The sequence below is a fragment of the Quercus robur genome, chromosome 12, assembly GCF_932294415.1.
Source record: "Quercus robur chromosome 12, dhQueRobu3.1, whole genome shotgun sequence".
In the NCBI taxonomy this organism is placed as follows: Eukaryota; Viridiplantae; Streptophyta; class Magnoliopsida; order Fagales; family Fagaceae; genus Quercus; species Quercus robur.
The window spans coordinates 4,035,558-4,054,590 of record NC_065545.1 but is presented as its reverse complement, the minus strand read 5'-3'; the positions used below and the strand labels follow the sequence as shown (position 1 = coordinate 4,054,590).

At 32.6% G+C, this 19,033-nt stretch overlaps 1 protein-coding gene across 9 annotated transcripts in view; it reads left to right on the top strand.

Annotated features, from left to right (window-relative positions):
- Positions 1-2,931: 2,931 nt before the first annotated feature.
- The window catches only part of LOC126709531 (ATP-dependent Clp protease ATP-binding subunit CLPT1, chloroplastic-like), a 90,588-nt gene continuing 74,486 nt past the window's right edge, over positions 2,932-19,033 (top strand). For 3 of the 9 annotated variants that reach the window (XR_007649415.1, XR_007649417.1, XR_007649416.1), the window contains exons 1-6: positions 2,936-3,448; positions 3,566-3,601; positions 3,702-3,811; positions 7,028-7,207; positions 9,684-9,811; positions 9,886-10,152. Coding sequence is in view for 4 of the 9 variants with exons in the window: in XM_050409817.1 (XP_050265774.1) it covers positions 3,222-3,448; positions 3,566-3,601; positions 3,702-3,811; positions 7,028-7,207; positions 9,684-9,811; positions 9,886-9,918 (714 nt within the window). In the remaining 5 variants the exon portion in view is untranslated. Of the gene's footprint in view, positions 3,449-3,565; positions 3,602-3,701; positions 3,812-7,027; positions 7,293-7,328; positions 9,536-9,683; positions 9,812-9,885; positions 10,331-19,033 lie in introns of those variants that run through there. The other 6 variants (XR_007649418.1, XM_050409816.1, XR_007649414.1 and 3 more) reach the window with 5 other exon arrangements.

Here is a 19,033-nt window from a genome sequence, read left to right as displayed (position 1 = left end):
ATATATATATATGACTAATTCATTTGAGTGATTTTAATGATATTTCAAATTTTATGACATATGTCTTACATACTAATGTGTCACCAATTAAAGTAAATTGATTCAAACATTCAATTTATTATGTTGTTGAAGTGACACTAGCCTATTTTCACCACATTAGTTTATAAATATTTTGTAGTAAAATTTGTAATAATTTAACATTTTCTATTTACTTAATGGCCTTTTTTTTTAATAGGGAAGGTACTGATTTGGTTTGTTTTCTATCAATCTATAAATTTTTTTGGTAAAATACTAAAGTTATTTTAAATTTTACTATTAAAAAAAAAATTACACAATGAGTGGAAAATAATGTAATTTGTGACATTCCAACAAAATAAAAATAAAAAATCAATATTTGAATTACTTTTTGGATTGGTGACATGACAATTAATAAGATCTATGTAATAAAACTTGTATTATTTTTAATATCAACCATTTTTGTATGGGCTTCTTAAAATTGGATGAAAAAAATGTACAGCTCTATTTTGTTTTCTATATATATATAAACTTTATTGGCCCCTCACATTTGTGTGCTTTTTTTTCATTTTTGTTTAGGAGGGGTTCTTGTGCCATGGCCTAAGTGGCCTAAGCCTACGGTCAGCCTTGACTGTAGGCACTAAACCTAATCAAAGTCTGTCTTATGTATAACTAGATTCACTGCTAAACATTTAATACCAATTAGTATACTATTTAACAAAACTGCTATAATTTAAAAGCAAAAATTACTAATAGCTTTATAAATCAATTGACAGGTTTCTCAAAAAAAAAAAAAAAAAAAAAAATCAATTGACATATTCCCCTTCTATATTTTAAAAATATATATTAAATTTTATAAGAATGTGGTGTAAAACCCAAGTTTTTACACACTCCAATTATATTACATGCCACATCATCATATTACATAATATAAAATAAGCATAACTACATTGTCCATTCTCAATCAATTCTAATATGCATCTAAAAATAAAATCCTTTAAATTAACAACCCATTCTCAGCGCCGACCCCATTGTTGCTGACGTTAGCCCCACTGCCACAACCTTTACTTTGACAGTGGGCAAATCATCCTAGTCATCTTCATTAATGAGATATGGGTCGATTTGGGATTAAAGGTGTTAGGGTTTGTTTCCTAAAATCCAATTTATTGACATGTTATAAATAATTAAATTGTGTAAAACATATTGAACTAGATCGCTGTGAGATTAATTATTCGATTAACAACTATTACTTGAATAATTAATCTTTAATCGAATAATTAATCTCATGACTTCTAATTTCATAGACTCTCAATCCTGAGAGGATAGTGAACCCGATCATGAAATATAGGTTACTTTGATATATCAGGAGTGAGATTTAGTTTAATGGTCAAAACCTTAGTATGTTGGATAACCATACGTAGTGTTGAGGAAACACATATTCTCAAGATGAAATTCATAATCTCTTTCTATAAAGACACGAAATATTTCCTTGAGATAAGTTTAATGAGAACTAGTTATTTAGGACTAGTCACTTTAGTAAAGAGTTACTAAAATTTATATTTATGAAATTAGATTTCATAAATATGAATAACTAAAAGATTAAACTGGGTACTCAAGGAATGAAATAGTTGTTTACAAAGTGACAGTTTATTATGATTTTGTTCACTATGGATATTTCATGGAGGAGTCAAATGATATCATATTAGAGTCTTGGGATATAATTTATTAATAAGGCCTAGAGTGCAATTATATTTCTATAGTAGTATTTGTTATATAATTAATGGTAATTTTAGACTTGTTAAGAGTTGACAGATAAGTCTGAGGTTTATTAGAGTTAGAGCATTATTAGTCCTTTTGGTCCCATCTCAAGCCACACACTTAAGCCCAATTGGGTTGGCCCAAAAGGCTAACCCAATTAGATAATCAGTTATTTATTTAATAAGAGTTATTAAATGAAGTAACTACCAAGACAATTAAAACGTACGTATGATTAAAAGGAAGAGAAAACAGATTTTCTCTACAGAATCTTGGAAATACACTTTTCCAAAAAGGAAAATTAATGTATGTAAGAACTAATTGAGTAACCACTCATCTTGGACACCATGTGGAATTGGGATGAAGATTGAAGGTATTCTCAAGTTTTTTTTTTTGAATTTTATTGCATCAAGGTACGCATTTTTTTTTTTTTTTTTTCAAGTTCTAGAATTCAAGGTTACATGTTATCTATCATGAATGAAGTAGATTCTTGTGTTGCTTCCGTTGTGAGTTTTGTATGAGATGCAAAATCAGTTTTTTCCAACAAAAAGTTCTCTCTCTCTCTCTCTCTCTCCTATTATATGTTCTCACCTCAAGGATCCTTTGTTGTTAAGCACCATCGCCATAATTGCCAGCAAACTCACCACTGATTTTGACTTTGAGAAGGTGGTTGAGGTTGGGTTTGGGTTATGAGTTTCATTTGTAGGTTGGTTTGAAATGGTGGGTTTGGAGATTGACAAGACATGGAAGGGAGGCGATTCAGTTGGAGTTACCGCCAAGGATGATGGAGGCGGCACCCAGTGAGAGGCTGATATAGGCGACTTCTTGGTTTCTTAAAAATTAGAGATTAAATTCTACAAAGACGTGGTATAAAACTTAAGATTTACATCCTCCAATCGCAATATACCACATCATTATATTACACATTAAAGAATAGATAAAATCACACTTTAATGAATTATAATAAATTTATTGAAATATTATCAAGTGTGGTAGAATGTATTAAATTTTAACTAAAGCTGGGAATCCCTTACCGCATCCTTTTACCAAATTAGCAAATTCGGACTCAAATAAATAATGATGGAATATAGGCTAACGCAAGGTTATCTGAGTTTTACTTTTACCCAAAAACCCAATTTTCCACATATAATGGTGAATGTCCGTAACCAATTTTCAAAGGAAACAAACGCCACCATACCGGTCTAGTTCGAACGGGAGAGAGACTCCCACACTCCACACTCACTCTACACTCCAACTTCTATAGTCCTATCTATACTTGCTTGCTCCCACACTCCAACTCATAAATCCAAAACCCGCCAAAAGAAAAGAAAAGAAATTCCAAAAACCCAATCACATTCAAACTCTCTCTGAACCCAACGGCCTTCCAGTTCCATTCCAATTTCCAATCCGCTAGGTTTTTTTTTTTTTCATTTCACAGTGAGCACTCAGAAATGGCTTCCCACACCCTCTCGGCGATCCCAATCTCTCAATCTTGTCACCGACTCACTTCCGATTCTTCTTCTTCTTCTCTCACTCTTCCATGGCGTCTCAACCTTCATAACAATTTGGTCAGCTCTCTAATCGGGAATAAGCTCTCCATTCAACCCTCCACTTCCAAACCTCTCGTCTCCAAGCATCGCCCGCCCGTCGCCACCGTCCTCTCCAGCCTCCCAACTCGGTAATTTCAGATTCTCCCAATTTCTATCATGTAATTGTATGCATGTATTGTTGGAGTTATCATAGGGTTTCATGGAAATGAATTGTTTGGTTCTGTTTTGTTTTTCTTTTTTTCCAGGAAGCCAGAAGGGGCTTCTTCTGAGAAAACCCCAAAGTGAGTTTGAAATTTCAATTTATATTTATGTGTGTTTAGTTTTAGTTTTTGTTTTGTCTGTTGGGTGAGTGATTGTTTGGGATTGGGCCAATGTGAATAGATGGTCGGCGCGGGCGATAAAGTCGTTTGGGATGGCGGAATTGGAGGCGAGGAAGATCAAGTATCCGAATACTGGGACCGAATCGCTTCTCATGGGGATTTTGGTTGAGGGTTAGTGATTTTTGACAACTCTAAAGGTTGCTCTTAGTTTGCATTGTTTTTTCTCAATCTAGTTGCTTTGTTAACTTCCTGAATGCATTTATAGCATGGTTTTCTTCATAAAAATGTTGCATTGTAACCTTAGTTGATGGAAACTAAAACTCGTGTGACCTGCATTCACGGACTAGGAATGTGATTTTTCAAGAATTTTGAAAGGGTGAAGAAAAAAAGGTTTAAAAAATTGGCAACAGAGCTATATTACTTATGAGCTGAGCTGAGGGCATGCTTAAGTTCGACTTGATTAACTTGATTGTGTTTGAGCTAGGCTCGAGTTGACCACCAAATGGCTACATACAGGTCTGATTTTAATCCAGCTTTGCTAACTATATAGTTAAATGAGCTGAAGCTAAGGGTTGAACTTGAATTTGAGCTCAGGTCAAACTCATGACAATATTCTTAGCTTAATTTTTTCACTGAAATAACCAATGGTTCAAAACAATAAAAGGTTGACAAGATGGTAAGTGGTGCATTTCTGTCTGGAGTTCTAGAAAATATTTGTCTACTGCTTACAGAGTTTGGATGATTGCCAAATGTCGTAACCTTTACATCAAAATAAGTCATATATGTCTCTGTTTGTGTGTGAATGTGTATAAGATCATAAATATAATAACACTAATAGGCCCTCTAGACAAACTTTAGTCAATTCTGGGAATTCCCTTATTGATGTGATCTTAGAAGTCAAATTAGTGATTGCTCAGCAATTCTAATCTTTTGATGTACAACTAATATATTTGATATGAGTCATATTTAGCTAAAAAAAGATACAAGTCGTGCTATGCACAATCTCAGCTAAGAAAAATGAGGAGCTTATAAATTTATTGAGCTCAATTCATTTGACATTTGCACGTGCTTTGAGGGAGCCTCCAAAGAAGCCATGTACCATGTCTGAACTCAAGCAGCTTGGATCATTTTGGAGTTCTATTTGAAGAAATGTTCATGAAATACTTCTGCAAATTTACTTGAACTCGATGTATATAATTGGTTTGTGGTTATTGATAACAAAAAAGTCCAAGTCACTTCCCTTATTTTTTATCCCAGTTTCTTCTCTTTTTATCTCGCTCACTTCCTTTTTTTCTTTATTTGAGTTTTGGGATCATTACCATTCATGGGTCCAAGATCCACATTTATAAATTCAAAGGTCCAAATGATCAGCTCAAGTTCTTGTTAATATCAATTAAATTTTCCATACAATTTTACATGTTTTGCTCTGTTTCTCTTTTGATATCTGGCAATTGATCCCCCCCTCTCTTCTTTTCTTTTACTTACTTTGGCCCATGTAACTTTTCTCTGAGAGATTATTGCTTCATGGAGCCTGGTCAATGCTGTTTAGGATCATCCAAGTTAGTTGTCTATGCAATTAGATATACACCTTGCAATTTTTAACCAAGATGAGAACTAACAACAGATAGAGAGCAGTGAAGTACCCTTCAAATATAGTGGTTTCTTTTTTATGAATAGTTGAATTAATTGGAACAAACATCTGTTGAGGTTCTTTGGTTTGTCTTTTTTTTTTTTTTTTTTTTGGGTATTAAAGTGCAATTTTCTGATGATATGAATCATTATCCGGGTAAGCACCAAAAGCTGCTCTTGCAATTATCCTGCTTTGCTGGCTTTAATAAGGAAGTGCTGCCTTCTGCATCTAGTAGTTAGTGTCATTTGCAAAAATAAGTGAATGCTAAAGAATGATTTGCAAGTCAAAAAAGAGGAAAAAAGACAAAAACCATGCAGTCATTTTCTCTGACAAATTCCAGTAGCTTCTTTTCTTCCCACATTAGGTATCTGCTATCTGGGAAGAAAAAAAAAATCATTCTCTCGGATGTATGGTTTTGAGCTACTGATTCATGGTCCATAGAAATATGTCCTTAATAATAAAAAACTGCGCATGATAAAGTGTGGTCCTCTTAATAAATAGAGCATTTTCTCTTGATGAGCTTTCAGAGAGAAAGCTTCAGCATTTTGGAATGAACATGTTAAATTTGAAGCTATAACAAAATAACCCTTCACTTATTTGCTTTTTTGTTGTGGCAATTGGCTTTATGAACATTTGAAGTAGAGAGGGAAAACATACAATTAGGGTTGTAATTGAACTGAAGCTTGTTTATGTTTATTTAGTAAACAAGCCAAGCTCAAACACATGTTTAGGCTTGACTCTTAAGCAAGCCAAGCTAAAATATAATAATGTGTGTTTTTTTTTCTTTTGATAAGTATAATGTATTTTTGAGCAAGCTCATTAATATGTGGCTTGGTTTAAGTATATATAATATTATATTTTTATATGTATACACGTATGAAATATACTTATATAAACTTGAAATAGATTTTGTAAGTTTGAAAATAATTTCATAAGATAACAAATTATATTTTTATTTATTGATAATATAAATAGTTAGTTTTGTAGTCAAAATTTATGTAATTTTAAACACTACAAGGCTAGTGAATCTAGTTTTTATTAGTTCATAATGAAATTAGTATATCTAATTAAATCAATTTATACAATTTCCAAATTTATTTAGTTATTAATGATTAGCATAGATTTGTGAAGGGGATAAAAAAAATTTAGTTGCAGTGTTTACTATATATGGAAAAATAATAAGTTAATTAAGTAGCTTATGAACAAAACCGAGCTTGTTCGGCAAGAGAATGAACCAAGTTTGAACAAGTAATCTAGTTTGATGATGACTTTGAGCTAGGCTTATGATCAAAATAAAATAAAATGAATTAAGCCTAAACTTTTAATACTCAGCTCGACTTTGCTTGTTTAAAGCTTGCGGCCCTATATAGAATGTACATGCATGCGTGTGTCTATATATTGTGCCATTAGTTTATATAAGAAAAAAGCAATAGATTCTTCTTGTTAGAAAATAACCAAGTGCTAAAGTGCTCATCATCTGCCCTGAAAAAATTGTAAGGTTTGGCATCCTTGATTCTTGGATGCTCTAATGTAAATATTTAATATTGTTAAAAGCCTGGGATTACTTTATTTTCACTATTTTGGTAAAACTTCCCCATGTGAAAATTTCTTTTAGGAGGATATGTTAAATGTTAATGAAGTACAAGATTTAATTCATTTTATGAACTCACATCGTGCCTCTGTCACTGGCTGCTGTATGCTTTGCTGAGCTAGAAATTTTTTGTTTGATCATTTTTTTGTTTAAAAATCTTTTACAGGAACAAGTATAGCTGCAAAGTTTTTGAGGGCTAATGGAATCACACTTTTTAAGGTGCGAGAAGAAACTGTCAACTTACTTGGAAGATCTGACATGTATAATTTTAGCCCTGAGCATCCTCCATTGACTGAACCGGCTCAGAGGGCACTTGATTGGGCTGTTGCTGAGAAATTGAAGTCAGGTAGTCTTGGGATTCTATTTATCAAATTTCTGGATTTCATGATTATGCTGTATTGTGATTTCTGCAAATTTTAACTTTAAATAAGGTTTGAAATTTTCTCAAAAAAAAAAAAAAAAAAAAGGTTTGAAATTTTCCTTGATATTTTTTCTTTTACTAAGGATGATGTACAAAGATGGTTGCTGTATATCATGAATTGTGCAAATTAACATTAATCTTGTGGTATTCTTAAAGGTGAGATTGATCATAGTAGAAAGTCATATCCAGCCTTGTGGAATTTTACTTCAAAGTTTATATTGGAGACTTAATTGACATGCAAGTGAGACTATTGCAAGGTCACGTAATTCTATTGGACTCACTATTTTTGGTCTATCAACTCAATTTTAACTTGCCTAGGGTATAAAACTAAAAGTTTACTGCCATGTTGGAAGCAATTATAGATTATAGAAAATATTGCATTTTAGACCCTATGTCTGATGTGGATGTTGTGGAGGGAACATAACCGGCTTAGTTTTGAATATGTGGAATGTTCAGTGACTCAATTGCACTCTTTGTTGATTAGGACCTTGTTTGACTGGTCCCAACTGTCGGATTTTACTCATAGTAATTCCATTGTTGAGTTCAAGGAGTCTTTATACTTCTATACATGATTAGTTATTATTTGTAATTCTTTAGGCTCCTTTGTGTTTTTGGCTGGCACGTGAAGTAGTAGTTTCTATAGTTAGGGGTATAACAAATTATTCTTACTTCTTTGAGCTATTATATTCAAGTAGAAGGCATGATGGCATAGTAGAAAGATTGAGGTGGAAGTTGAATAGATACGAGCCATTTATTGGTTGGTCATGCTATGTGTCCTTGAGAGGGGAATTTTGTAGTGAAGTTTACTTGGAAGGCCATTTGGAAAGTAGCACACCTATGAGAGTCCCATTTTTGTTTGGATTGCAGCTTGGGGGAAAATTATAATAGTGAATAATCTTTTAAAACACAATATTGTGATTGTGTATTGGTGTTGCATGTGTAAGAATAATAGGAAAATGTAGATAATTTGCTCCTTCATTGTGAGATGGCTGCGGAGATGTGGAATTTTGCTTTTGTAATATTTGGTGTGGGGTGGGTGATGCTGAGACTGGTGTGTGATTTGCTTATGTGTTGATTTGCTTCGAATTCTTTGTTTCCTTGGAAGGGTGTTTGGAAACCAAAGATTCCTAGGCGAGTGGCGTTCTTTTTGCGGACAGCTACTCATGGTCGGATCCTCACTTTGGACAATCTAATGCTTAGGGGTTGCCCGTTGGCTACTTGGTGTTGTATGTGTTGTTGTGATGGGGGGTCAGTAGACCATCTTCTTCTTCATTGCCCTATTACTCATTCCCTTTGGACTTTTATGCTTCAGGCCTTTGGTATTCATTGGGTTATGCCAGGATCAGTGGCGGGTTTGTTATCTTGTTGGCATTAGTGGCTCGGGAAACATAATTCAGACATCTGGAATTTGGTTCCAAGGTGCTTAATGTGGATTGTGTGGTTGGAATGAAATCGTCGTTCCTTTGAGGATAATGAGAAGACATTGGACGAGTTAAAAGTTTTATGCCAACGTAGTCTTTGGGAGTGGTCTCGGTGTTGGGGTTTTACTGAATGTTCTTCTCTCTCTGAGTTTATGTCTTCACTTAGCTTAGTTTCCTGATTTCTTGTTTTGCTTTGTTGTTTGTTTTTTTCTTCTTGTTCATCATCATGAACAACTTGTACTTTTCTTTTCTTTTTTCTCTTTATTAATAAATTTCTGATTACCTATCTAAAAAAAAAAGAAAGGGTGTGGAATGTTGTGCCTTTTTGCATCTTTTGGAACATTTGGAGTGAGAGAGACAGATGAATGTTCAAGGGGCAAGAACGCCTTTGAGGAGAGAATAAAAGTCTGAGTTATTAGTTCTTTGTTTTCTGGGATATTCCTAGACGACAGTTGAGTTTGTCTCCTTGAACTTTATGTACATTTATTTTTCATTGTAATATATTTCCTCTTATTGATCAATAGTGAAGAAGTTGTGTTTAACTCATTTCTCTGTGATTTACCTTAATTTTCTTATTTTTTGGAACTCAAATAATCTGAATTGAGCCATGATATTAATTTCATTGCAGATTTTCAGGAATGTATGTTTACTACTTGAGTTTGTCTACCCTCTCTGCCTTTTGTTGCTCACCAATGCCTTTTAATGCTATCAACGCTTACTTGTGTAACAAATATTTGTGATTGATAGTGTATCTATGTGTGATTATGACTTGTCCCTTAGCATTGCTCTTTCAAGTATGGGAGAATGTAATTACCATGTTTTGTAGACTCAATTCATTGTGCCTATGAATCTCGTAGCCCTGTATGTGGTGGAAATGTAGAAATTGAGGGTGGTTCAATGAACCTCCTTGCAATAAGGTTTAGTATGTAAAAATTGAGGCAATAGGAATATTTACTGCATATCTAAGGTTTTAAATGCAGGTGAAAGTGGGGAGATAACAGCTACTCATATGCTTCTTGGAATTTGGTCAGAAAAAGATTCGGCGGGTCACAAGATCATGGCTTCCCTTGGTTTTGATGATGAGAAAGCCAAAGAGCTTGCCAAATCTGTAAGTCTCTATGCTTTGATAATAAGTGACCAACCTCCTTAATAAGACTATTAATGTTACTTTTGTTGATGCAGATGAATGTGGATGTTGTTTTGAGCCATAAGTAGGAAAGTCAAATGGACTTATTTTCGAGATACTACTTGCTTGTTGCTTGGACCCGTCTACACTACCTTTCTTGAAGATATGGCTTCCTGGCAGAGTTTGTTATTGAGGAAGTTGTTCCACACATGGATAGCTTTCAGCTTTTATACGAATTGCTTTTTTAACTCACCTGAAGGTGCTGATATTTTCAAATTTTCGAACAAGGAATTTTGTGCAATTTAAAATCTTAGGTGGGTGAGGTTCCCTCTTTAGTGATAGATTTTCTTCTGAACTTTGAATTTTCACTTTATCTCTCTACCTTAATGGCTTAATCCTCATCACTGTTCCAAATACCTGTTGTATATCTTGTGAAAGCTAAAGCATTCTTAGAACTTTTGAAATGACCATGCATATGGATATGAACCCTTTCTTCATCAATGTGCTTTGTAGAGATGTGGAGTAAGTTGCAGCATAGTACTAAGAAAAGGGGAATTGATTTTTTGAGAGCTTGAAGATCATACTATCCATTTCTATGTTCCTAGCATTTTAAAGGAAATATCAGTTCTTTTTACATACCATTTTTGCTTCTATCTATTTCTCACATTTGTTGTTTCTGTTGCAATGGTTCAACTTTTGAATTTTGATTTTATTTTCTTTCCTTGGAGTCATGTCTCCAACTTACATGACTAGCTTGATCTTAGTTATCATATTCATTTAGAATTTTAAAGAGTTGATTTGATATATCATTTCATTTGATATCTCATATCATTTCATGTGTTGATACTGTATTTTGGCCGGCTCTAAATTTGATAGAGATTTTAACCCTAAAGTTAAAGGATTTCATGATTTTAATAGCCAACCTCCCCCCCCCCCCCCCCCCCCCCCCCTTTTTTTTTCATCGAGTTCTATGTGATTGGTTAGATTCAGTTGAGTTTTAATTAAATTTTAACCATGTGATTGGATTAATTTTGGTTCTATATTTAAGATCATGAAATTCTCTTTAATTCAGTTTCTCATGAGCAAAAATCAGGTCTTTTTAATCAAGCATGACATTAAGGACTTCGCACCAAAATTGATTAAGAAATTTAACCGATTTTCCTAAATTACATGTCCTATTTTTATTATGGTCCATTTATTTTGTCGTATTTGGTTACTTTATTTTCATCAAGTCATGCACGTGATTTATTTTAAAATCAAGTTAATTTCTTTTATTTAATGGGCGTGTCAAGATTTATTGAAATTAAATGTTGATTTTCGGTGACCTCAAAGGTAACACATCACATTTTTATTTACTTTCATTTCTATACACGTACTCTATACCCTAAAGAGACCTTATATATTCATCTTTTTCTAAAGGAGAGAGAAGAATCATCAAGGAGGCAAAAACGCAAAGAAAATATCTCCCTTTGTCCCCAAGGGCTGGATCCATCCTTAAGGGCTTTCACTCTGCAACATCCACCTTAAACCTCTACCTGAATCCCCAAAACACCCACTGAAAATACATCCGCAAATGTACAGAAAAATCCCACAGCAACTCATTCACAAAGAACCATAAAGCACCATCACATGAGCCTTTCAAAGAAACACCCAGAAAAATCCCTCTTTTTCACCTACCTGAAACTGTAAACAGCCTGCCTCCATAGCTGCAACTCCAAGTCTCCAACCCTTTAGAGCTCCAAAAATTGAGCTTAAACAACCCAGAAAAATCCATACTTTTTCCAGCCCAAAGACACAACAAAAAAAATACAAGAAAGCTTCTTCCTTTTTCACATTCCCAAAGCCTCACAAAGTTGCAACAAAACACAGCCAAAATCCCATACAACAGCCATTTTCCAATCAACCAAAAACCTCAAAGGAAACTACCCAGCCCAAAAACACAGAAAGCTACATCCTTTTCTCCATTATCCTGGAATTTCGTACAAAGTTTGGTCAAATTTTCAGCCCAAATAAATCTAAACTATACTTTTCCAAAAACACTCAATAAGAGCTGTTTGTCTGTTTTACTTTTCAGTTGTGCTAAAGGATTTTCATAATTGACTTTGTATGAACTTCTATGGGTATTTATGTTCATGAGATATTGGGTAGTTCTGGCTTAGATAGAGAGGTAAACAATCGGTGACTTATAATTCAATCAGAGCAAGTGAAGACAAAATTTTTTAAACCAAATTAAAATAAAGAAAACCACATTAAACATAAAATAGAGATTACATTTTTTTTTTTGGCAAGGGAAAAGGACAAATTTGGAAATCCGTTTCTATGGCGTATAACATCAAGGAGGCGTTTGATTCGTCATGATGTTATCTTACGCTGTAATATTACGTTATTGTAATCTTATATTAATGTAATATCAATACAAGAATACAACATTACATTGTTTAGGAAAGTGATGAGATTAAGATAATGTGATATATTTTGTAATTTTAAATTATGATAATATTAGAAAAAATAAATAAGCTAAAAACTTAATATTACATTATCATAATGTGCATCACATTAAGGGTATATCACAATGAACTAAACGCCCCAAATGCATGCAAATAAATTAGAGCAATTTGAACTCAATTTCTTTGGGTCTAACAGTATAATACTACATGTCTATAACTCAAACTGTGTATATCGAAAAAGAGAAGCATGAACAGAGTGAAAAAATTTGTTATGTTTGAAAAACTAGCCCAATTAACAAAATTTATCAATAAGATTTTAACAAGACAAGCCCAGATCTACCTTATCAAACGTTTATATTCATTACTAAATTCAAAATAAACTTCTAAGAGTAACGTAAAGAAAGAAAAAAAAGAAAAAAGGAAAAGAGTGATGATAGTTACGGACAGATAATACCACATTAGCTAAAATTGTGTTTTAAAATTTCAAAGGGTTGGATTAGTTGTTCTTAAGCCTTTATGATATCTATAAGATCCAAAATTCGAAACCTCTTACTAGTATCTTAGGGTTACTTCTATAGATTCTTCTCTATAATAATTTGGTGCGTGTGGGACATGAGACCGTATAAACTCGTGGGAGTAGTCAATCGCTTGACACTTTTATTTGTAAAATCTTTTTTTTTTTTAGAATTAAAAACATAATTTGAGTTCAAATTATGATATCATGTTTTCTCCTAGAAAAAAACACATTTTTTTTTTTCACTCGATCTCACTGACTCACTCCTCACTGGTCAGTCTATAACTATGTATTCCTCCCGCCAAACACAAACTTCATTCAATTCCCTCATTTCAAAAACCCTAAAAACTAAGTAAAACCCCCTCTGTACTCTCTCCTCCTCCACCTCCACTTCCTCAACGTCGACGTTTTCCCTTCTGAAAACCCTAGTCTCCCAAAGATAAGCAGTAATAGCACAGCAAGTTGGATGGACTAATACAAGAGCAATAAGGACAGTGAGTCCTACAGCAGTGAACGTCAATCCTCTTGTCATTGAGAGAGAGAGAGAGAGAGAGAGAGGAGTATTTCCACTAGTAAATACTTAAAAACTTCCAAAGCTATAGACAAACACGGTAAAAAAGTCTTCCCTTCTGTGTTCTTCGAAGCATCTTTGACAAGTAAGTAAAAAGTGGAGTTTCCACTAACGCTCTGTTTGTTTCGATGGAAAACTTTGTGTAAAGATAGTTTTCCGTGTTTTCCATTGTTTGGTAACATAAAAAAAGATGAGTCAAAGGAAAACTATCTTTGGTCAACATAAAAAGTATGACTTATTTTTAGAGATTGTTTTCCATTAATTTTTTTTGGAAAACAATTCTATCTCACAGTAAGCTAAATTAGGGAAGTTAGAAGGTTGTTTTTCAACTTATTTAAAGTTGCTACCAAACATTAGAAAATGAGATCATTTTATAGAAAATGCTTCTTGGAAAATGACTCATTTTCTAGAAAACATCATTGCTGAAACAAACAGAGCGTTAATTAAAGAAAGATGAAGCGCAAGTTCGTGGTGGTGGAACAATATTAGCATCCATATTACATGCACTGGCAAAATCTGGCGTCAGCACCTACATCATTTTGATTAATTATTTGACAGTTATTTATTTATTTATTTTTAATTCTTATAAACATTTAGTTTTTTTTTTTGGTGGAATGAAAATTTAGTTAAATTAATATTTTTACCACAAAACTACACATTTTAAACAACATAACACATATTTTCACATACTTTTTCATCCACACGTATATTAAAAACACTCAAACTAACTCACCAAACAGGCACATTCAAGTGGGTATACTCAAATTGTTTTGCAACCTTGCTACAATTGGTTCTTATAAATAAGAACCCACTGTAGCAGGTTGAAAGAATTCTTTAATATAAGAACATTCTTTCTTTTTCCTGTTATTTGAGTTAAATTTTAGATTATACCATTTTATTGTGTAATTATATTATTTTAATGAATTGTATGTAAAAATAAAAATTGAGATGTAGCGTATATTGTAAAGTGAGTTGATATTTATCTATATTTTCTATACTATTATCTATACTATTATTTAAGGGGCTTCTCCTGTTTGGATTCCTCATTTTTTTAGTTCAAAAATACCCCTACACCCTTATGTTTAAGTAGAGACAAAACTGAAGGACAATCCGGTAAAAATGCAACACTAACTCCCACTATAATATTGCCTAAAAAATATGACCACTTTCCTATTAATTTTCAAATTGATTTATTCACTTATAAATTAAAATTTTAAAATAAAAATTATATATATAAAATTTAAAAAAAACACTATTTTTTTTACAAAATAGGACCACTAACAAAAAAAAAAAAAAAGATTCATCGCACGCGCGAAGCGCGTGTGACGAGGCTAGTATTATTTAAAGGGTTTCCCCTGTTTGGATTCCTTATTTTTTAGTTCAAAAACACCCCTACACCCCTATGTTTAAGTAAAGACAAAACTAAAGGACAATCCGGTAAAAATTCAACTTTAACTCCTACTAAAACATTGCCTAAAAAAATAGAAAACTAAAAAACATTTCTAAAAATTAGATATTATATCCTGTTTGGATCACTCTCCTATTAATTTTTAAATTGTTTTATCCACTTATAAATTAGATATTATTTAAAGGGCTTCCCCTGTTTGGATTCCTTATTTTTTTAGTTCAAAAATACCCCTACACCCCTATGTTTAAGTAAAGACAAAACTAAAGGACAATCCGGTAAAAATCCAACTTTAACTCCCACTAAAACATTGCCTAAAAAATAGGATCACTCTCCTATTAATTTTTAAATTGTTTTATCCACTTATAAATTAGATTTTCAAAATAAAAATTATTTATATATATATAGAATAAAAAAAAAAAAAACTCAAAATAGGATCACTAACCAAAAAAAAAAAAGCCTTATTGTCCGCGCGTGTGACGAGGCTAGTAGTAGATAAAGTAGGTTTTTAAATCGTAAAATATAAACTTTCATCAATACTAGTGCTCTTAGTAATAAAAAATGCTAGTAACGAGTAAGAACAAATTAATTGCTCATGTAGCGGTAAGAAAGAAATGTGAAGCCAAATGTAACCAAATTCTCTCCAAAAATCTTCCAAAAAAAAAAAGAATTCTCTCCCAAATTTTGAAAAATAAAATATTTAAGTGTGTAGCACATAGCAACTTGTATATATATATTTTTCTAAATTAGTATATGCATAATTACTAATTTTAGCAATTTTGTTTTATAAAATTACACTTTACCCCTTTAATAATATTATTGATTTTTTTTAAGAGTAATGTTATAACTACAAACTTTTCTATAATATTTCTATAAAGTGTTTAGGAAGCAAATTCTTATTGGTTTGCATTTGGACCCACCACTTATACTAGTTTTTTACTTACCAATAACCAGTAACCACATTATAAATTTGTAAAAAGTGTTTGTAACTCTAGCATTTTTCTCATTTTGAATACCATAAAAAAAAATCTATAGATCTAAAATTTAAAACAAAATATACACACCCAAAAAACATAGCCCAACAACAAAAATTATCAATAGTAAAGTTAAAAAAAATTAAGCTCAATCAAACAATTTTACTCAAATTAAACTGAATAAACCAATTTGTTCTTACCCAATAGCATACGCATGCATCAAAAAAAAAAAAAAAAAAAAAACTCAACGATTAAGCATCAATAGAGCTAGAGGCTAGAGCCACTACAAACAGCCAGCAACAGAGCCGCTCCACTAATGCCAAGTCCTGGCTCCGTCCCTGACATATAGCCCAAGTTGTTGGAAAAATGATCTTATCCTTGTATTGTGAGGTTTTCGCTGCATGCAATGGAAACAAGAGATACCACCTGGCTTGTGTTGGCTTATATTGATGGCCACACTATATAACACTATATTAACTCTTCATTTCTGCTATTTTGACAATTACAAATGTGATGCCTCATATTTAATTGGATATTGACTAATTGTGTGTTGTGTGATAAGTCTCACATCAAGCACATACTAAGTTGATTTGGACTTTATTAACAACTACCATGATTTTGAAACCTGAACCGATCAAAGAACTGAAAAAGAGAGAGGTTCAACCTCTTTAAGGTTGGACTAGGGTTCAACTAAGGTCAAACCATGATGTGTCCTTTTTTTTATTAAATTTAATTCATAAATTGTGTTTATATATAATAATTTTCTATATCTTACTATTAAATTTAATTCATAATTGTGTTTAAATATAATAATTTTCTATATCTTACCAAATTAATCATCATTGACATGCTGGACATGCATATATCAACCTAGAAAAACTAGGTTCAAATCCTGGTGCTAACTAATTTCAACAAACATCATATGGTCTAAACAGTAACCCAAAAAATCAGCCTTTAGGATAGTTCACAGTTAACCGCGTTAGACCGCCAACCGGGTCTAGGCTTGGCAACACTAGACAACTACAAGGAACCTTAATTTGTTTAGTTTTTTTTAAAGTATAGAGCAAATGTGACTAGCATTTTTCCTTATGTCCTTACGAGGAATACCTAATATTTAAAATTGAAGAACATCCCAAAACTTTTTTATTTTTTATAATCATAATAATGGAGGAGGGGAATTTACACTTTGATTCTCCTAATTAAGAAGATGGATTTTGTCACTAAATTAGACAAAACACCCCTAACTTTAGTTTTATAATATCATACAATATTTATGTACCAACAATCAGTAACATACCATTAACTTTATTTGCCCTCTAGGAATATAATCCTGCTTACAACAAAATAAGTTATATATTGGCACAAGATCTTTTTTTAAAAAAAAATCGGTTGGACCTATAGTTGCATTTTTCAAACGCGGCCATAGGCCCTACCCAATAAAACGCCACTGCAAACGCTAAAAACATAGCTATAGAAATGCCCTATAGTTGCGTTTTATAGAACGCGGCTATAAGTATATAGTTTTAGTCTCATTTATAAAAACACGGCTAGAGGGCAGCTATAGCCGTGTTTTTTGTAAATGCAGCTAAAAAAATGCCCCTATAGCTAGCCTTTTTTGTAGTGAGAGGAGGTTTTATTACGTTGCAGATTGCTCGAATTTCAACCAATCCTTCAACTGATTGGGTATCAAATAGCTTTAATCAATTAATTCTTGAAACTTTATCCCAAAAAAAAAAAAAAAAAATCTTGAAACATGTATGATTAATGGAGTTAAAGATTGAATGTATTAGGATGGAAGAGCCCGTGGAAGCACTTGGAACAATCCACTTTAGGTAAAACAGTGAATGGTATAGGTTGATTAATTCCACAAAAGAACCCTGGCTACTTGAGCATTTGGATTTATTCTCTTGACTGCTCACTTGATGCAGGCACAGGCAGCCTTCTTATTCGCAAAGGATGATGCAAGCTGTTGATTATTGCCTTGAATTTGGTGGCAAAGTCAGAAATATTTTCAAAATTAAATTGATCAATAATTTTCAAGCACACAAAATAATATACATATATTCTTTCAAAAAAAAAAAACATAGTTTATTCTTAAAATATGTCTTCAAAATAATTTATTCTAGGGACCCAAAAAAATGAATTCTATATGTTATTTTCTCAAATCTAAGAAAATTTCATCAAGTCAGTTTTATATAATTCAAGATAAATATTATTTATGCTTATGCCTCTCACTAACAATAGACAATTCAAGCTTTGTATCTCTCTCCTTTTAGTAGCTAACTTCCACGAAGCTGCACTTGCATCACAATCAGATGATGGAACACCACTTTACCAGTGCTGAGAAAATTGATCACATCACTTTGTACTAGTGCTGTCACTAGCATCGTTGCTTTCTCAATGTGGACAGACTACCAAAGACAACACGGTCATACTACCGCGTAATACTTACAGAAAGGAACACTGCTTTACGAGTGCTGAAAGGCATCATTTCAATCCCATGCAAGGTTATTCTTTCATAGGCATGGTGCGCGTAGTCTTTGAGTTGAAGTTGAGTTATAGGAGAATTTTAATCATTTCACTGTTTTTTTGTGGCATAGTTGTGGTCCTTGTGGACTTAGTGGTGTTCCCCCGTTAGCATCTTCCTAGCAATCAGATGGCAAGTGTAATTTAGTTTCCAAGGGAAAAAAGTTGTGACTAATGTTCATGTAACTTCTCTTTGGAACTAGATATCTGGATGATGTACCAATTTTTTTCTTCAAAAAGTAATTCTTGACAAACTTCATTGGCAAATATCAAGATATGTTGTTAAAAGAAAGGAAGCAAAAGGCAAACATGTGATCAAAATATGATTACGTTTTTGACGTGGGATCATCCAAGCTGATTTTCTTATGCAAATTTTGTAAGATGCATTTGTAAAATAAGAAATGATCATTCAATTCGAAAATAAATAAAGTTGTCACCATCATAATATTAGTTATAAATATATTAATCTATATATATATATTTGGCTTTAACCATCTGGAGACTATTGCGGAGAAATGTCCTGAAAATGTGATGTTGTAATATGCAAAGGTTATTGGATTTGTTAATACCTATATTGTTGAAATAGTCAAGCCGATCGTGAGTGGTGATATTGGTTAGGTAGTGAAAAGCTGCATTAGTGCTAATGATAAAAATAAGCGGTTAATATAATATAATTGGAGCCAAAGTCATAGCTTTAAGTTTTTAAGTCAAATGATATCCTTATATGTTATAATAACTCCTATATTGGAGTTTTCTTAAGGTGTTAT